Source organism: Paralichthys olivaceus, chromosome 16 (genome assembly GCF_024713975.1).
Source record: "Paralichthys olivaceus isolate ysfri-2021 chromosome 16, ASM2471397v2, whole genome shotgun sequence".
Lineage (NCBI taxonomy): Eukaryota > Metazoa > Chordata > Actinopteri > Pleuronectiformes > Paralichthyidae > Paralichthys > Paralichthys olivaceus.
Window position 1 is genome coordinate 936130 of NC_091108.1, and position 20001 is coordinate 956130.

At 44.5% G+C, this 20001-nt stretch overlaps 1 protein-coding gene across 1 annotated transcript in view; it reads left to right on the forward strand.

Annotated features, from left to right (window-relative positions):
* The window catches only part of kcnq3 (potassium voltage-gated channel, KQT-like subfamily, member 3), a 49896-nt gene that overhangs the window by 23907 nt on the left and 5988 nt on the right, over window positions 1–20001 (forward strand). The window contains exons 3-15 of the mRNA XM_069511507.1: window positions 12221–12311; window positions 12700–12826; window positions 13307–13479; window positions 13603–13776; window positions 14668–14778; window positions 14948–15043; window positions 15278–15372; window positions 15696–15722; window positions 17588–17787; window positions 17914–18019; window positions 19335–19466; window positions 19557–19652; window positions 19885–19972. Coding sequence (XP_069367608.1) covers window positions 12221–12311; window positions 12700–12826; window positions 13307–13479; window positions 13603–13776; window positions 14668–14778; window positions 14948–15043; window positions 15278–15372; window positions 15696–15722; window positions 17588–17787; window positions 17914–18019; window positions 19335–19466; window positions 19557–19652; window positions 19885–19972 — 1516 coding nt within the window. The remainder of the gene's footprint in view (window positions 1–12220; window positions 12312–12699; window positions 12827–13306; window positions 13480–13602; window positions 13777–14667; window positions 14779–14947; window positions 15044–15277; window positions 15373–15695; window positions 15723–17587; window positions 17788–17913; window positions 18020–19334; window positions 19467–19556; window positions 19653–19884; window positions 19973–20001) is intronic.

Here is a 20001-nt window from a genome sequence, read left to right on the forward strand (position 1 = left end):
ACAGTGTGCTCCATCGTGACGGTGCCTGCTCACAGCAGGTTGAAGGCTTCGCTCCCCGAGTGTCTGCTTCACATGATCAGGCTCCGTGTCACCTCCTCCTCCTCCACAAATTAAAATCCAGGACCTCCAGGATGTTTTGGGACGTTTATCTCTGCGTCACGTGACCTCTGAAGAGGATGATCAAATCTAAATCATATTCAGGATTTTCTTCTTCTTTCTTTCTCCACCTGCCTGAACAGAAATATATTTCCAATCACCAGGAGAGGAAACCTCCTCACACTCATATCCAAACACACACTAACATCCAACCCCCCCCTCCCCCGTGGCTGGGCGGGGGTGATATATATGCGAGTGGGTATCATGGGAAATAAACTGTTAAAAGCAGCAGAAATAGCTTTTTCACAGACTCGATGTGGAGGCATTAATCTGAGCGAGACGGTGACATCTCTGGGTCGTCAGCCGAGGTCTCAGCACGGCGGGAACAGTTGGGTTTATTTATGTGTGATTTCACCCAGAATCCATCTGGTTAGAAGCGGCCCGGCACTGACGCTTCAGCCTGGACCTGAGATCGGATTCAAATGAAGACGCTGGTCCGGTGTGTGAGATTTACTTCAACTGGTTTGTTTAAAATCGCGTGTTTGTATCTGAGATTTCTGGGTAACACGATAAAGTGGAGACGATTTGGCTTCACTATCGGGAGCTGTCATGTCGTCCATGTTAATGTTCAGTCCAGAGTTTCGATCTTGAGAAACTTTGGGTGTGTTTGAAAGCTTTTTCTTTTTCCTTTACGAGTTCTCAGGAATCTCATTTAAATACAGATATGTAGAAACCTCTGTTCTCTACAGGATCTATACAACAGCTTCCCGATGCACCATCACAGCTTCAGGACACAAACAAGCTCCTTTTAATAAGTTCTCTCTCTCTGAGGATGAATAGAAGGAGATGTTGTGTTGTGATAAATTGGCATTTTCATCTGAGAACAGAAAATGAGAACAGAAAATGGCTCCAGTGGCGTTTTTGCTCCTTCGCAGCTGAAGGAATTTGTCGAATTCCCTGGATGACCCCGGGCGAGAGCGCTCCGTCGGTGTGGGAAAACGAAGCATCTCGCCCTCAGGATGCAAACGTGGACAAAACAAAAGGACAATGTCTGATCCTGCGTCTGAACCTTCACACGTTGGATAAAAACATCAGCTCAGTTTTTTTAATGAGGATTAGAAAAAAGGGGGGGGGGGCTCACCTCATTTTGCCTCAGTTCAAATCAATATTTGATAATTGTGATTATAAGATGAGGAATTGATCATTAGTTGAATAACTGAATATTGAGCTCAGGTGAAGGCGGGTTACGGTCAGAGACGATTCTCTGCTCCAAGCCTCGGAGGAAACGCTCCCTCGAACCCGCCAATCACGTCACCTCGAACCCGCTCACCCCGGCAGCGCGGCTGGCATGGAGCATCGCCATAGAAACACAGACGAGGAGGTACTACTGGTGATCCCCGACAGACTCCGACGGGAGGGAGGTGATTTTGAGACGGAGAGGATGCTCCAGTGAGAGTGGAGTGAGCAGCTGTTGCTATGGAGACGCACAATGCATGTCATCCAATGCTCGGGGTGGTGGTGTTGGTGGTGGTGGGGGGGGGGGGGGGCAGTGATACAGCACCTCATTAATGTGCTGCCTGTGATGTCTCTGCACAAAAACAACCACGAAACACTTCTCATCACATGATGCAGGCTGGAAAAAATCTAATCGGTTAATTGATTGTGAAATAATTGATGGGACTCAGCAGGAGACGTTGTGTTTTCTGTCCGTCTTCCGATGTCTCAGGGACACCTCGACCGAGATGAGCGGTGTGTTTGTTTCTGTCACAGCAGAAAAACCTCATCCACGTTCAATCACGACAGCAGGAAGGTGTTTTCCTGCCACCGGGCGACGAGGATGTCGTGTCTGACGGCGGCAGCTTGCGCCGTACGTGTCACTGCTGCCGACGCCCAGTGAAATTAATCACAAGACTAATCAGAGCAGATTGTGGTTTGGAATAGAAAATAAATAGATAATTTCATGAACACTGATAATTAGACTGTGAAGCTGATGCTCATCAATCTGTCGATGAATTCAGAAGATGAACAGAATGTGTCTCCTTTAAACAGAGGGTGTCCACCTCTGTGCTTTCCGTGAAAACATAAAACCGACCTGCACCAATTACTCATTTAATTAGGTTTTTTATCGCGTCTGAACTTTATGATTACATCTTCGTCGCCTCGTCTCTGGCTCCATGAAAAACACCTTGCTCATCCTGCTTTTAATATCTCTGTATCTCTCTCTACTTTTAATATCTCTGATCATTTCCTTGGAGTCCGTGTGCGTCATCCGTCTGCACTCTGCTGGAGCAGTGCTGCATGTCCACGGTTTTCCAGGGAGCTGTTTAATGAGCAGGCCTCAGAGCGTCACCGTCCTGACCGGCCAAGGTCAGGGCCAAGTGATTTCCAGCTCTGTCAGGTGGACTCCAGGCTTCTTTGCTCCGTAATGAGTTGAGAGTCTGAGTGACGGCGTCCACCGCTGAACGTCCCCTCACTTCGCTTCGAGCAGCGCTGCTCACCGTGTTATTCTCTGCAGAGAAGGCGTCCTCCTACGTTAGTCATCACATTTGTCCTGGTCTCAGAAAACCTGACGATAACGCTTCAGCTGAAGTTTGAGATCTGACTTGATTTTTACACACAGACACTAAATTTCTAGCATGAATCTTTGATCATCTACATTTAGTACTTTTATCTAATCCTGTGTCCTTGCGTTGATTTTAATTCATGCTAAATATATATCATATTTTTTAAACCAAAACACTTTTACTCTTAAACCAAACACATATTTCTGATGTGTCACAAATTCCTCCATTGAAATGTCTCCATCATGAACACGGTGGCTCTGCTGCAGCTTCGCTGGGTCTCAGGTTTCCCTCGTGATCAGCAGATGAGTCATTTAAATGTCTTCAATTAAGTTTCCTTTCAAACCTGGATATTTATCTTATATATATCTTTTTATATCTGAACTGGACTGAAAAAACATCCTGGAGCCGTTTCAGTGCAGAGCTGACGATTTCTTCATTACTGTCGTCAGCAGCCTGCACAAAAACAGATCAGCTGTTCCGGGGTTTTTTGTTTGTTTAGTGCTTTATCATCAGTAAATTTCATTTGGAAATCTAAATTGGACAAACAGTGAATCTGCAGTGTCTCAGTTAGTGTGGCTGGGACACTCTCCCGCTGCAGCACCGCGGATGTAAGCTGATAAAATGGGCGTTTTTTTTTTTCTCACAGAATGAACCTTTAAATAAATCAGGCCTGTAGCAGTGGTTGTAATTAGGCTCTAAATACACATCTACTTCCCATCTGCGGGTCCAGAGCTCCTGAAATGTTGACCAGAAGGATCCGACGACCTCAGACAGGATTAGTTTGTTTACACAAATGTGAATCAGAAGCGAAGTGAGCGAGACTCTGATTTATGTTTGTTGGCCGAAGAAATCAATATTTAGTAGAAAACAGATCATCATCTGCTCTGCTGCGGCTAATCTGCTGTTCCTGGAAATGAAACAAGCCCGACTCCTTCTCCCGCTCCCCTCGTCCGTCTCTCAGGGTGGAAACCTTTCCCTCAGACCTGGACTTTTTCTTGTTTGGATCCAATACGTCTCACTTAACCACACATGACATTTATACTCGGCCTGTGGAAATCAAATAACACCCACTGGCTTTGTTTTCATTTTGTCTCTCGTACGAATGATTGAAACACTCCACTGACTTCATTCAGCTTCATGAATTATCAACGGCCGCCCACCCTGTTTTCAAATGAATAATAATAACACATTTTATTTTTAGGACGCGTTCCAATGGACACACAGAAGACCGTGATGGAGCTGAGAAAAGTCCTTTTAAAAACACACGTATTGAGCAAAGCTAAAATGTGTTTGAGGAGAAGATTTAAAAAATAGTTTTTTCATCATCGTATTTTCTCACGTGAAACGAGCGGCTCGTCCCTGCATCTGCTTTTAAAGTTCTCACGTCACATCCTCCTCTCGGCCGAGAGACATCGATAAAAACCAACAGAATCCGTAGAAGCACCGAGCGGTACCTCAAGTAAACCATCCACGGTGCAGTAGACTCACAGAACAATGGTATATTCTCCGATTCAATCTGTATGACAACAACTGCATTTAAAAGGAATAGGGAAGTACTACACTACCCACAATCCTCAGATAGAATAGAGACATCTCTTTTTTTTGGTGTAGCTCCAGTTACCATGGAAATCCTGTTGCTGCGGCCGGATGGTTCAGTTACTGCACCTCACATTAAATACAAACATACAAGACGCAAACTACAATATATTACCACAGTGTATTTGTACAAGTGGTTGGAATGGATCATTCACAACGGTTTATGGGATGTGTAGTTACTGAACTCTCTTTATTACCTTCTTACCTCGTCTTGTGTCTTTGAGTTCATATCTTTTCTTTTCTCTGGATCAAATGTTTTAGGATTCCTGTCGTAGCTGCACTGAGCTGTTGGGACTCAAACCCAATGGTGGACAGTGATGAAAACGAACAGTGTAGTAAGTGTGGAGTGATCTTGGTCACAGAGTCAGACCGGCGGACAGACGAACAGACGAACATCAGAGGTGGCGAGCCGAAGCATATTTGTGCTAATGAACAGCGCCGCTGGCCGGCTGACACTGATTACTTACCCCTCGTCCTGCCGAGCCAGTAATGGCTTCCCCGTCCTCGAGGGCACTCAGGTGACAAATTACAGCCTTTGGCAGACGGAGTCCTTGTAGACCCAGTCCGGCTCCGTTCTGGCTCATTGGAGGCCCGGCTGGATTCCACAGCTGTGGACTGATGAGCGTATGTACACTGAGATCATTTCATAATAGTTTCAAACATAAAAAATATCTTTATCTGTATATAAAGACTTCGGATAAAACATTTGTAAAAACATTTATCTTGTTCAAGTCTTGTTTTGATATTGATACCAATCATAGGCTGGAAATATATAAACAAATAAACTTCCTCCACAAACGAAGCCAAAATATCTCAAACACGAACGCTGCCACCTTTAGGTGATGACGTGAATCACAGTCTGAGTCTGTGCAGCAGTGATCGTGGTATCGAGGTCCCGCCCATACATGTGCTCGACCAATCAGGAGTCAGTGTCAATCACAACGTCTCAGCCTGATGAATCGAATCCAAACTGATCAGAAACAACAAACTTCAGTGAGATTAGAACGAGCTGAAATATGGAACACAGACACACGAGTGTTTCAGCCGGTCGATCATCTTATTACGAAGCCCTCGTACATCGCTACCCCCCCCGCCCCCCTGTCCTCCGTCCCTCCCTTTCTTTCTCCTCCATCATCATTAAGGAAACGCGATCAACGTCACGTTAACTTCACTCAGCTGATGTGACACTCGCTCCCCGCAGACGATAATTCACAGTCTTACAAGTGGGTCAATGAGTCTGGTGTCGTCGCTGCAGTAAACAAACACAAATGGCTGCTCGTTAACCCCCCCCATGTATAATAGTGTGATATTTCATCTTCGTCCACTTTCCATTAATAACTTCGCAGCAGAGCAGGAGCTGACAGCCGCTGATTGATGACTGGACGCAGCATCACAAGAGCAGTATTGATTGATAATTGAGCGACGCCCGAAAAGTATTTAGAAACTGTACGTCTAGTTTTCAAATGTAAACTCTGATTCTACTGTTTCCTTCACTCTGTCCTACCTCTGTCCTGCTTTCCTTCATTGTCTGTCCTCTTTCTTCTCTCCGTCTGCACTTCAGTTGTTCTTCATTTCCGTCTTCCAACTTTCTTGTCTTCTTCCCTTATGCATTTCAGTTCATCTTCCTTTTTTTCCTTCCACATCCCTTTCTTTCTTACTTTCTTTCCTTTTTTTGGTCTCGTCCTTCATTCGGCACATCCTTTGTCACTAGTTCCTTTCTTTTTCGTCCCCTCTGTCCTTTCTGTCCATTAGTTTGTCCTCTTACTCCCGTCAGTTTGAGGTTTTCACTTTTCAATCATGGCGTCTGTTTCCTTTCTAACTCTTAATGGATCATTTCTTAACTTTTTTCTCACACTGTAACTTTTTCATTATGTCTCGAGAATCCGACCATTCGTCAGGTTCTTCGTGTCTCGTTCTGTTTCAGCTCAGAAACATTTTGATTTCACTGAGGTGCGACACTGGCGGCCACATTTGTCTTCATCTTTCCTTCCATTACCGAGGGGGCAGAGAGGCGTCACTGAACCTCATTTCCTTTAGAATGACCCTAATTATACGGCCAGGAAATCTAAGATAATTAGCGCTCAGGATTTGAGATTTGGTCCTGAACTCCCCAAAGATGAGGTCAACCAAGTGCGTCAGTTTCCCCTGCAGACGAAAAACTGGGGGAAAAGTCACAGTGATTTAAAACAGAGGACATATTTGTCTGAAGTCTGTGGCGTCTGAACGCTCGGCCCGATGGATGTAAATCATTGTCTGTGAGATTTACAAAATAAAAGCTCCCCCTGTTCAGTTCCACGGCGGTTCGATCCCAGGCAGCCGGCGTGGTGATTGATCTGATTCCATTTCTGTGGCTGTCACCTTGTATCAGCAGCTGGACGGAGCGCTGGGACAGCTGAGACCCGGTGTTCTCGGAGCGCTGGAGTTTACATCGTCGGTTCCTCTGCAGTGACTTTCAGAAAGGAGCCACTTTAACAAGAACTCCTGAACGCTTTAACTGTCAGATCTCATCCATCTGTGATCAATAAAACACCCATAAAGCTCTGCTGTCCCTCAGGCTGTGGGTTCACCTCCTTAACGACGCTGAGGACAAACGCTGATGCTGCAGTGTTTTCTACTGTTGCTCCTCCTCTGCTTCATCACTGAGACACTTAACATCTCCGAGGACGAAACTCTGAAAAACTGCTGCTGATGTTTCAGACAAACTCACATTAAGGAGACAAGACGATTTCCTCACGATTTTATTTATTACATTTCAGAATGTTGAATTTAAAGTTCTTCTCCTGTCACAGATTTAAGTTTTAAAAACTCAGATCTGCTTCTTTCAATAACATATTAATAATTGTATTAAATCCAATTAAGACCTTAAAATATCCTGAAACTCACTCCTCTCCTTTGTCTCATTTAATATTCACTCCATCCTCCTCTGATGTGTAGCTAACATTAGCTCTGACTTAATTACCTTATCTTACAAAGCTAATAATGTGTAGCTAACATTAGATGAACCTCGTGAAGATGCTTATTCAGAAACTATATAACCCCTCCAAGGGGAAAACACATCGATGTGTGTGATCCATAAGATAAAAGCCAAATATGGACACGAATAACAAGGTCGAACACTTTGTCTTTAAGCTAAAGGAACTCCGCTCAGTAAACTTTCATACGACCTTGGTTTTCTTAATTTTCTTGTAATTTGCTTGTTGTTTGTTGAGTTTTTTCTCTGGTGACGAGCTCACATCATCTCAGCTGAGTGTTTGTGGAGATGATGCAGTGACTCATGTCGTCTGAGGCCAAAAACCAGGAACAGCTTGAGAACTTGAATCCTAAACCCCACGCTGCAGTTTTTTAGCTGCACGACGTCCTTGTTTACTTCACAGGGAACTGCACTGAACTCCCATAAATCTTTATTGAGCAGACGCAGAAGGAGAGATTAAAAGAGAGCCTCATTGATCCTCCGCCCGCTGACTTTGGTCCCGTGAGGCCGAGGGGCCACAGATGACTTCATGGTGGGACTGTAACAGTCAATTTGATTGGCTCGTTCCAAGGACACGATGCTTTGTGATCCAACGCTCACGTCAGCCACTAAACTCAAACCCTCGCCTCTCAACTTCCAGTGATTTAGCAGGTAGATGCTCCAGTGACGTCCTCCTCAGGACTTGTGTGCAAATGTTTCATAATTGGATCCAATGAATCCGATTAGTTGGACTAATTCCCTTGTTTGTTCAGGAGTGAGTGAGCGTGAGCCAAGCAGAAAGTCAAAGTGGGCATAACATTGAGTGATTGATCGGAAATAATGCTCATGGACAAAGGAGGTGATTGTGTTGCTTGATATCTCCAGGAATTATGAGTCAGAGTCTTCATGTGATCACATTATGCAGGAAGAGATGGAGGCTGGAGCCAACATGAGCTTTGAGTTGATGTTTGCTGGTATGAAAACTCATATGTTTCGATTTTACATTAAATATAAATTCTTTGTTCGTGTTGTTTATTTTAGGTTGTATTTGTCTTTTCTTCTTATTTACTTCTTATTATCTCTGTCGTTAGAGTTTGATCACAACATCTCAGGAATCACCGACAATCAACGACTGAATTTTCTCTTCGGTTCCAGATCCAGAATATTTGTTAGTACCAGGGAAACGAGTTCTCAGTGTGAATCTGTCGTTTCCTCTCGTCCTTTGTGACTGCAGTCATTAACGTGCTGCTGCTGTCCTCTTCCCACTAATGTTTGCATATCGCCGAGCAAATTAACTGTCAGAATTGCATCGTCTGCACTCTCTTTATCGAATCTCGCCGGCAAATTGGTTGTTAGGAATCCTCAGGGGTGGTATCGGCATCGGGAGCCCAGCGGGACTGAGGCTCCGCTGGGCCGAGGGAGGGATTAATGTAGAGAGAGGCTGTACAGGTGGGCCGCTCTCATCATTACTGACATGACCTTTAGTCACATCCAGCCAGGGCCCAAACGAATCAGCTCGTTCAAAATAACCAACTTCCATTTTAAGGACTCGTTGTTGCTCCATTGATTTTATATTAATTTGCAATAACCGATCTTTTTGGCCACTGATGAGTGAGTGAGGCCGAAAACATCAGAGCAACATAATCATTCATGTGGACTCGTGTTTGTGTCACGTGACGAATGTGTTTGGTCTCCACCGTCTCCTGAGGGAACATCAGTGTCCACCAGCTGCTTCAAAGATCCTAACACACTGCAGACGACGACGTCTCACACACGTAAAACATTTCATTAAAGAAAGTCGAAAATAAGAGACGGTGGATCACTCCTTCCCCCGTCTGCCTTTTGAAACAGGATGTACCTTATATGAAGACAAAGGTCTCTTGATCGCCCCCTGGTGGCTGTCTGCAGTATAGGTTATAAACCTCTAAACAAAAAAGGTCAAAGTTGACTTTAAATAAATGTTTGTCAAAGATGTTTCTGTCATTTCGGCTCGTTCTTATCTCACCGATGTTCCAGTGTTTCTGAGCAGTTTGGTTTGAATCAGTTATTTGATGATAAACGAGATGTTTCCTCTACTATGTTTATTTCCTGTCACTTATGTAAGTTCATGTATTGAAGCAGCTCCTCATCCGTTTGATAAGAGGTCTCTTCGCTCTGGCTGCTGAAGATACGGAGTTAGAACCAGTCTGATGATTCAGTCTGATACGACCAGTTTATTTTTACATAAACAACCTCTCGGTGTCTGAAATGCGAGTAGATGAAATGTTTTGTTTGGGTGTGGACCGATTACAGTGACGGGGGTTGAACTCTGTGTTTGACTGTTTCATGAAGGCGTCGTGCCTCCGTCAGGTCCGTCACCAAAGCAAAGAGCCAGTTTTCAGTCTAATCCTGCAAAACCGAACCATGAGCCTCAGCCGCCGCTCGCTCGCTCCCTTCGCCCAGAGAAAATGAAAGTACATTTCTGTGTCACTCCCTCAGAAAACCTCTTGATTGCCAATCAGAGCCCAGATTGGATTTCACGCTTCATTTATTTTTTCTACAGCAGGTAATGGAGCGTTGCAGCGGTCGCATCCAACAGTGTCACAACACATCAGACTAACGTGGAGACGGCGGTGGGGGGGGGGAGGTCAACTCAGGACCGTATCATCACTTCCTCCTGTTTTACTAATTCCTATTTCTAAATGTTTTTATTGATTTTTTTTATTTTTATTGTCTCTTGATGAGTCTCAACCAGAAGAGTTTCCAAATGTTCCCTCGTCTACTTCAGCTGCTCCTGATGCCCAAAGCCCTTGAGCAACGCACCAGGCAGAAGGTGAACTCAGTAAATATCTGTGACGAGCACACATTTTGTTCTTCTTCAGTAAAACACGCCAAGTCTCTTTTTTTCGATTTTTGAATCTGTCATCCAATGAAAATCATCATCTCAGTCCGATGCGTTTCATTATTTCATTGGCTGAAGGAGATCACAGGGTGTGGAGCAGCCAGGATTTGAGCGCAGGTGAAAGTTTCACAAAATCTGATCGAAAATTCTTTTCTTCTGAAAGTTTGCTTGGAAAAACTAAAGATTTACGAAATAAACCAAACTGACTCTGGTTTCACGTTTTCAAGATTAATATTGATTTCTCTCTTTATATGTTTATAGCAATCGTTTGTCTTGTTTTATTTCCCGCTGGCTCCTGTTGATGTGTCGCTCCGTGTGTCTGATTGAACAAACTTTTGAAGCAGAGAGGAAGCTGACTGTGTTGCAGATCAGTATCTGCTGGATCATATCGAGTTAACATCGATGTCCTCCGCTCGCTCCAGGATTATCTCTGTCCTCTGGGTAACTTTGAGGAGAAACGCTCAGATTTAATTTAGGGGACAGGAAGTCTGGTATAAACACGATTTGATGACGTTCGAGAGTGAAAAACACACACGACCATCACAGAGCGCTCGGGCGTCAATCCAGAGGCGTCTGCTTGGTCTGTACTATCATTTCCATCAGGTGAATTATGTCAAACTCTTCGGGCTGTGTTGCTGTGAAATATTCATGCTGTTGTGTTAGTGCAGCACTTCAGAAACTTCTCCGAGATGTCAACACTGCTTAATGGCAACACAACAGACTATGAATGATTTAGGACGTAGAAGAAGAGGGTGGAGGTTCGCAGAAGGAGGCTGAAGGCCAGAAAAATCAATGGACTTGATCCAGGTCCATTGATTTATTCGATTTTAGGATCACAAACACACGATTATAGTTATTTTCCATGAAGCACAAAGTTATTTACTGAATGTCACAGCCTCTCAGCACCGGTCAGGATGAGCCTCTAACAACCAGAAAAGATTTTCCACTGGTGGCGTTGACGATTAGAGACGTGGCGACGCGTGAACCGGTGGTTGTTGTTGTGGGATGCTGCAGCTGGTTGAACTCATTCAGTGTGGCTCTGCATCATATATCACAGCAGGGTGGTTAACTCCAGACCAACTGGAGCACAGCCAGGCTGTAGTACAAGATTTAAATACCAATCTGTGTGTGTGTGTGTGTGTGTGTGTGCGTCAGGAGTCAGGATTAAACTGTGTGAAGTGAATATTTGAGCTAACATGATGTAAAGTGAGTTTTAATACAACCTGCTCCTGTATCATAGTCTGTAAACAAAGATGGGCGACGCTGCCATCTTGTGCATTCAGAGTCAGAGTCACTGAACATTTAAAAAAAAACATTCTTTGTTCAAACTCATTGAGGCCGAGACAATAAGAAATCTTTACAAACTGCTCCGCCCCAGTCCGCAGAGGAGACTAACACTTTACACTTCACCAGTCTGAGCGTCTCACCCACTGACCCGCAACTCACCACCACACCAGATGTGTTGTATCTGAAACATTAGAGCCAACACGGAGGGACTCGCAGGTTATTCCCATTTTTCTCCAGGTTAAAGGAAACTTACCACCGTTTAATGAAACCTGATAAAAGCAACTTATTTAAAGTTAAAGTAGAGATGTAGCTCCCTCTAGTGGGGGTGATGAACCCCTGCCTTTTAAATATGATCTGACACAGATGTTACTGTGTTTTAAATATGATCTGATGCAGATGTTACTGTGTTTTAAATATGATCTGACACAGATGTTACTGTGTTTTAAATATGATCTGACGCAGATGTTACTGTGTTTTAAATATGATCTGATACAGATGTTACTGTGTTTTAAATATGATCTGACACAGATGTTACTGTGTTTTAAATATGATCTGATACAGATGTTACTGTGTTTTAAATATGATCTGATGCAGATGTTACTGTGTTTTAAATATGATCTGATACAGATGTTACTGTGTTTTAAATATGATCTGATGCAGATGTTACTGTGTTTTAAATATGATCTGATACAGATGTTACTGTGTAGATGTTACTGTGTTTTAAATATGATCTGACGCAGATGTTACTGTGTTTTAAATATGATCTGACTCAGATGTTACTGTGTTTTAAATATGATCTGACGCAGATGTTACTCTATGTTCATGTGTTTATTTCTCTCTCTGCAGGTTTTTAATCGTCCTGGGATGTTTGATTCTGGCCATTCTGACAACATTCAGGGAACATGAGAAGGTGTCTGCACACTGGCTGGTTATTCTGGTGAGATGACTCAGATTTATATTCTCTATGATTTTATACTGAAGCCATTTAGAGTCTGTATCTGGTTCCTGCTGTGATCTTCATTTCAAACATGTCTGTCTATCCCCTCGTCAACCTGAACACATCACCGTGTATGTTTTCATGACACTCTGCTTCAGCTGAGATGTGAAAAGGTTTGAGATCGGTCTGAGATTCTGGTGCGTGTGCGACATCTAGTGGCTGTGAAACTTTTAAACTGATATTTACAAAGGTTCAGATTTGTTCTTGTGAAACATCAGATGACTGAAAAACACGTCTCAGCTTCAAAGTTCAAAGTTTGTCCTCTTTGATTTTGTAACGTCGAGCGCTTCCTTCACTCGTCTTCCTCCTGATTTGTCTCCCCACACAGGAAACCTTCGCCATCTTCATCTTCGGAGCGGAGTTTGCACTGAGGGTCTGGGCGGCGGGATGCTGCTGTCGCTACAAAGGATGGAGGGGAAGGCTGAAGTTCGCTCGCAAACCTCTGTGTATTTTAGGTGAGGAGGAGGAATCATACAAATAATGTGTAAAATGGATTTTTTATCCAGTTTGAAGTCACTTTTTAAAACTTTTTAGATCTTGGTTTTTAACTCAGATGAAGGATTTCAATCGTCAGAGGAACACTGATTTATTTTTAACATGGAGCTGCTTCATTCAGTGTTTTTGTTGGATTGTATCAGGAATCTTCAAGCTGACCAGCAGCTCCCATGATCCCGCGCTGCTTTATGACATCACCAAACTCTGTCTTTTTCGTTGTTTAGTTTGAGGCCGACAAATAAGAGTTTAGCACCACTTAATGTACAGACTTTATAGAAGTGATCCAACAATGAAATACAATAACCCGAGTGTCACTATAATCTGAATCATGAGTCAGAGGGACGATGTGTGTCGTGACGTCCGACAGGTCAGACTCATTAAACATGTGATTCGTAGAGATTCTGTGACACGTGACTCCGCCTCCCTTCCTTCTGTCTCAGACATCTTTGTGCTGATTGCCTCTGTGCCGGTGGTGGCGGTGCGGAACCAGGGCAATGTGTTGGCCACGTCCCTGCGCAGCCTTCGCTTCCTGCAGATCCTGCGAATGCTGCGCATGGACCGGAGGGGGGGGACCTGGAAACTGCTGGGCTCCGCCATCTACGCACACAGTAAGGTAGGACCAGACTTAGTTTGCTGAGCTCCAGATGAACAAGAGAAAAACTGCTGAGAGCCAAAAGGCTTCAAGTAACAGGTGAAGGTGAGGAGGACGAGTACAAGTGTGTGTGTGTTTCTGCAGGAACTCATCACAGCCTGGTACATCGGCTTCCTGTCTCTGATCCTGGCGTCCTTCCTGGTCTACCTGGTGGAGAAGGACGACGTCTCCATGGATGTGTCCAATCAGGAAAACCCCACCGCTCAGCCCAAGCAGCAAGACTTCGACACCTACGCCGACGCTCTGTGGTGGGGGCTGGTGCGTGTCCATCATCTTATCGAAGAGCAACATTGTTTAGGAACAAATCTTTGCTCACTCGCTGTCTGTAGATTTATTTCATGAAGTTCTTTATGTGCTGGAGCCAAACTTGTCCCACAGCCAAGTCCCACTGAGCCATGACCAGTTGCCACTTCCCCCGCCAAAATATTCTGGATTCAAACGCTGCCATCTTGTGGTGGTGATTTGGAGCCAGCGTCTGTGCAGCAGTGATCAGACTCAGTGTGGATATTGTCCATCGTTATCTACAGTCTGATCTTGTTCATTTCGTTCACTGGTAAGTTCGGTAATTTCCAGTTCAGAGACACCCAATGTGAAAAATCTCATGTGATTATTTCACTGAACAAAAAGAAATAAACCTTAAATATGAAACGACTTGTTAAATGGTTGAGATTTGCTCTTGAGCTGAAACTGTAGTTTGTGGTTTTGGCTGCAGCTCGATGAACAGATTGTTTTTCTGGACGAATGATCAACTGAAAACGTTTTGCTGTGATGTGAATATAAAAGATTTCTGCCCAAAAAACTGGATTATCATTTTTATCCGCTGATATTTTCATGTGTCAAACGTTAGATCCAAACTGGAGCAGAAATAATAAAAGCTGTTGGTGGAACAGTATCAGGAGATCAGGATGCAGGATGACCTCATTAAAACCGTCCTCCAGTTCAAGTTCAGTTCAAGCTTGGTGAAGGCAAAGGTCCGCCCCGCTGAAGTGTCCTTGAGCAACAAAGCCGGATGGCTGATGATGCCTCGGCACAGTTAGGCCTTCAGCGGATTGTCCCAGGGGTCAAAGAGCAGAGCGACATGGACTCTGTGTTGTGTGGATGTTACTGAAACATTAAGAAGTCGATCTTTTTTGTCTGTTTCCGCTGCAGATCACTCTGACCACCATCGGTTATGGAGACAAAACCCCGAAGACGTGGGCTGGGAGACTGTTGGCCGGCACCTTCGCCCTGATCGGAGTGTCCTTCTTCGCTTTGCCTGCAGTGGGTTCACTCTGCTGTCTCTGTCCCGTCACTGCTGTGCTGCCGGCGTCTAAATGAACTCGCCTGACTATCGATGAATTTGCTGACAAAAGTTTTCTGCTAAAGAAAAGATCGGACATTCGTCATGAGGCAGCAAATGTTCAGTTCCTGTCTGTTTGTCTTTCTGCAGGGGATTCTGGGATCAGGCCTGGCTCTGAAGGTCCAGGAGCAGCACAGACAGAAGCACTTTGAGAAGCGCAGACATCCGGCCGCCGGCCTCATCCAGGTGAGGCGCTTCTGAGACCGTTCAGAAAAATGTTCGTAGACCCCGGCTCATGTGAAGCCAACGTGAAAGTGACCTGTATTCTCTACAATAAACAGCAGGGGGCGACGCACTAGTTTCAAGTCTTCTTCAACACAGCTGATTTTCATTGAGTCAATTATGATCATTTAGAGTCAAACAGACCAGAAAGCACATTTTAACAGTGATATTATTTTCTGTTGTGTTTCTGTCGTCAAGTCTGCCTGGAGATATTATTCCACCAATCCAGTCAGGGAGGACCTTATCGCCACGTGGAGATTTTACGAAACAGTCATTTCTCTTCCCTGTTTCAGGTAAATCAATCAATCAATCAATCAATCAACCTACCCACCCTACCTACCTACCTAACGAACCCTTTAAAATTTCTCGTAGACTCGGTGGTCAGAGGTCAAAGGTCATGGTGACCTCATATGTGCCAGTATATAAACTGTGTTTAGACTGAGACTGTAAAACCACTGGGCTGTGATTGGCTCTCTGAAGGTTTAAGTCTAATAAAGTTGAAATAGTCTCAGGCAGTTTTTTAGAGATTGTCAGCAGTGAAGTGTGTTTGAATCCCAGTTTGACCGCTTGTGTGTCCCGTCCTTCTCCTCCCTCTGTTCTTTCTCTCTGTGTGCAGGAAGGATCATCTGGAGGCCATAGCGAGGTAGGTCACGGTCTGATCTCCACTAAATCACACAGGCCTGACTGCAGGAGCTGTGATGGCCCTTTAATTAGTCCCACACGGGAAGACTAATCACCGCTTCCTGCAATATTTCACCGTGCGCTCTCAAACCTCTGATATTAAATCACAAGTGGAATAAATCTGCGGGCTAACGGCCGTGGTAAATATGTGAATCGTGATATTAAACGCCTGCTTCAGCTGCTTTGATGTCATTGAGGCAGAGAGACTTTTTTTTTAGAAACCTATTAGTGGGTCCATTAGTTACGTTTCAATTATGAATGACAGTTTGGACGGAGTAATTAGAGGCCGAGATGAGGCTTTTGGGTTTGATGATTTTTCTTTCTTCCCCGTGGTGCTGAGGGAAACTAACGAGTCTCTAACGAGGGTTTTTGATGAGATAAACATTCTGACCTCAGAGTAACAGCCGAAGACGTCCGCTCCCATAGCAACAGATTCTATATGATCAGGTCGTTCTTCTCTCACTGATGATCTGATCAGTTTGGTTTGAATCAGTTATTTGATGGAACAGGCTGAGACGTTATGATTGACAGTGACTCCTGATTGGTTGAACGCGTGTATGGGCGGGAGCACAATGCCACAGCCTCATGATCAGTACTACACAGTGTGTGCGTGTGCGTGCAATATTAGACCTTTTTTATCAGTTATCCAGTGGTCCTGTGAGGTCATTGAACACAACACAGAGAGAAAATGTGATATCCCATCTGACTCTGTTTGGTGTGTGTGTGTGTGTGTGTGGTCATTGTGACCTGTGGAGCGAGGACAGTGTGACCTGAGTGAGTTCAGTGTGTTTAGTTTTTTTTACAGTTTAAACATCAGGAAAATAGGAACACTTGTGATTTAATGTAGGTGGTGTCCGGACTTGTAAACACCAAGATAAACAGATTTATCCTTTGTATCGTCTGTGCAGGTCTCTGCAGGTGTAGTACACCACAGTGTGTGTGTCTTTGGAAACCAGAGCTGTAGGAGATAAGAAGCACTTGTGTTTCCTGTTGTGTTCCCTGGTTTACAGAAAACCACGGGATAATCACGTCTAATTTTCTGCTCTTTATCTGTGGAGGAGCAGTCAGAATGAGATTCTCTCCTCCTTTAAAGCTTCCTATTCTGCAGCCTCTCAGCGCCGTAATCTGCCGTCACTATTCTGCCCCCAAGCAACATAGAGACTCATATTGTGTGTCTGCTGTGGGAGCAAAGTCACTGAGAACGCTCCACGTTTCAGAGGCCTTGTTCAGGCAGTTGTCGGCTCCAGTTACCCCGCCTCTCTACCTCGTCCAAGGCACACAGGAGTCTTATTTTACCCGGGGAGCTCTCGCCTTTGTGCTGCCAAATACCGTCAGCCATTGGATGATAAAGGAGACCAATCTCCTCGCAGCTCTTTGAGGCCTCCTCCTGCAGGGAGAGTAGCATTGTTGCGTTGAGGCAGCAGAAGATGAAGACTTAACTCCTCTGTGAGAAGAAAGTCAGACAAGAGGAAAGTAGAAGAATGATTTCATCTTTTTTTTCTTTGTTGAAAAATGGATTAAGATCTTTCATTCCCATAAAGGTGCAGGTATCATCCAGAAACATGTGCATGCACCCTCGGGTTATATCACATTAAATATTGCATATTTTTACATGTCTCTCAATTCATAGGATTGTTTTGTGAGTATTTCTCAAATTTGGGTCAAGACTGGAAATAATCTGATGATCATATGATCAAAAGCTGAGCTGAGATTCTTTCATCGCCTTCACCTCACTCTATATTATAAGAAATTGCTTCTCAGCCTACCAGTTCCCACAAACAACACTGTCACATGACTTCACGTCTTCTCTCGTCTCGCCTATTTCAGCCAGAAGCTGAGTTTACTGGAGCGTGTTCGTCTTCCCAATGCCAGACCATCAGTGGGGACGGGCAGGAGGCTCACGGGTCACACCGACTCCATCGAGGAAAGCCCCTCTAAGGAGCCCAAACCTGCCGGCTTCAGTAACCGGGAGCGCTTCCGCACCGCCTTTCGCATGAAGGCCTACACGCTCCGCCAGAGCTCTGAAGGTACAGAGGTCATGAAATCATGTGTCTTTGTCTAGGCAGTGGGCTAGAATCACATGGGTATTAACTGTCTTCGGTTTGGTAATGAACACATCTTCTTCTGTAATTTCTTGGTTCTGACTCTGCCAGACTCCGGAGCTCTGGCAGACCCAGCCTTAGAGGAGCGGGGCTTCCCTCCGGACATCCTGCTGGAGGAGATGATCCCCACACTGAAGCTGGTCATCAGAGCACTAAGGTCAGGATCTTCAAATGCTCATCAAGAGTTATGATCCTGATTCTGCTGGTTCTTTTTAGATATTCTGTCAATACACCAATAAACAAGCCTGAAAACATGTGACCAAACATTTTACGTCCACTTTCTGTGACAGTGATAAATATAAAACCGCTGGTACTCACACAGCACAGAGTTTTGACACCAGCCAAGCAGCTCAGTGTGAGGAAGGAGACTTTCAAAGAGTTGAACGATGTTTGGTTTGATCAGATCCAAACAGAGTCAAAGTTAAAGTATTTCAGAGCAGAGCAGTGAACCCCAGCTTCCTGTCCTAACTGCTGTTTGACAAACATCGATTAGATGGTCAACAGTGACACCAGGTGCTGCTTTAACAAACACTGTTGTGAAGATTATTATCACCACCTTGACTCCGAGGCCAGGATACCTGAAAACCCAAAAATCCACAGGGGGGAGCTGGAACCAAACCCAGCTGACATTGGGTGAGAGGCGGGTTAGATCCTGAACAGGTGGCCAGCGTACCACAAGGCCAACATACAGAGACAAACAACCATTCACACCCACCGTCAATTCAGAATTAACCTGTCCTCCATCTGCATGTCTTTGGACTGTAGGAGGAAGCCTGCAAACATGGGGAGAACATACAAACACATAGGAAGACCACATGGGATTTGAGCTGGGAACCTTCTTGCTGTACTCTCAAGTTTTGGGTAAAGACCCAAAGAATCAGATCACAGACACAAGCAGCCTCAATTATACTTGCTTGTGGACGCACACATCGACAACTGTGGAAACCTCAGGCAGATAGTTGTTCGTATTCCTTGAAGTCCACTTGAAGGAGAGCATGTGCAGTCAGTTCCCTAGTGGTGTAGTGGCTTCGCGGAAAGAATAAATTAAGTTATTATGTTTGCGTCATGTGAACATTTACGAACTCGCAGAGTTTAACACTAGCTTGAAAGGAGCGAGTGCAGGTTGTCCAAGTGTCCGATGAAGATCATGGCAGACCTAGGAAATGCTGGAGGGATTACATAAACGCATTTGGCCTGCAGACATCGTAGGATCGTCCAGGAGGAGCTGATGGCCACAGAGAAGGACGTTTGCGCGACTCCCACCACAAACAAGCAATTCAGCTGCTAAACCGCCCCAGCTTACAAATAAACGTTGACGTCTATTTGTTTGTTCCAGGACTCTTTCCTCAAATCTTGATACCTTGTTCAAGTTGTGAACAGAATCTGTCATGTTATGAGTTAGAAAGACTCAAAATAACCAGCACAGTGCGATAAAATATCCTAAGTGGTGAATTTTAAACTCTGTCTCGCAGGATCATGCAATTCCTCTTGAACAAGAAGCGGTTTAAGGAAACTCTGAGGCCTTATGATGTCAAAGACGTGATCGAGCAGTACTCTGCCGGGCACCTGGACATGCTCTGCAGAATCAAATACCTCCAGACAAGGTCAGCAACTAAATTACAGACGTGAGATTTTGTTTGAGTGAAGTAAATGTCTCCTCTTCCTCAGCTTCACCCTGTTTCTCTTCCTTCAAGGATCGACATGATTCTTGCCCCTGGACCCCCCCTCACCCCAAAACACAAGAAAACTCAGAAAACGCCCTTTGCCTATCCGCCAAATCAGTCCCCCAGGTACTTCCCCACTGTTGTAAAGAAAACGTGATCATCAATAAATGAGACTACGTTAAAGATTGTAATTTATTAGACAAAAAGAAAAGAGCTAAACTAAGGCTAACTAGCTCTGTCTCATTTTGTCATAAATTATAATTTCTAATCGTCTGTGAACGAAGTAATTTCTCTGTTCTGTAAATCTTTTGTTTGTTTGCCTTGAACAAAGTCTGAACTCAGTGTTCCTGTGTTCCAGGCACGAGTCCTTCATAACCAAAGCTGCCTGCATGCCAGATGCCGATGACCAAAGCATGATGGGTAGATTCGTCAGAGTGGAAAGACAGGTGAGGATTGGAAATGCAAAGTATCTTTT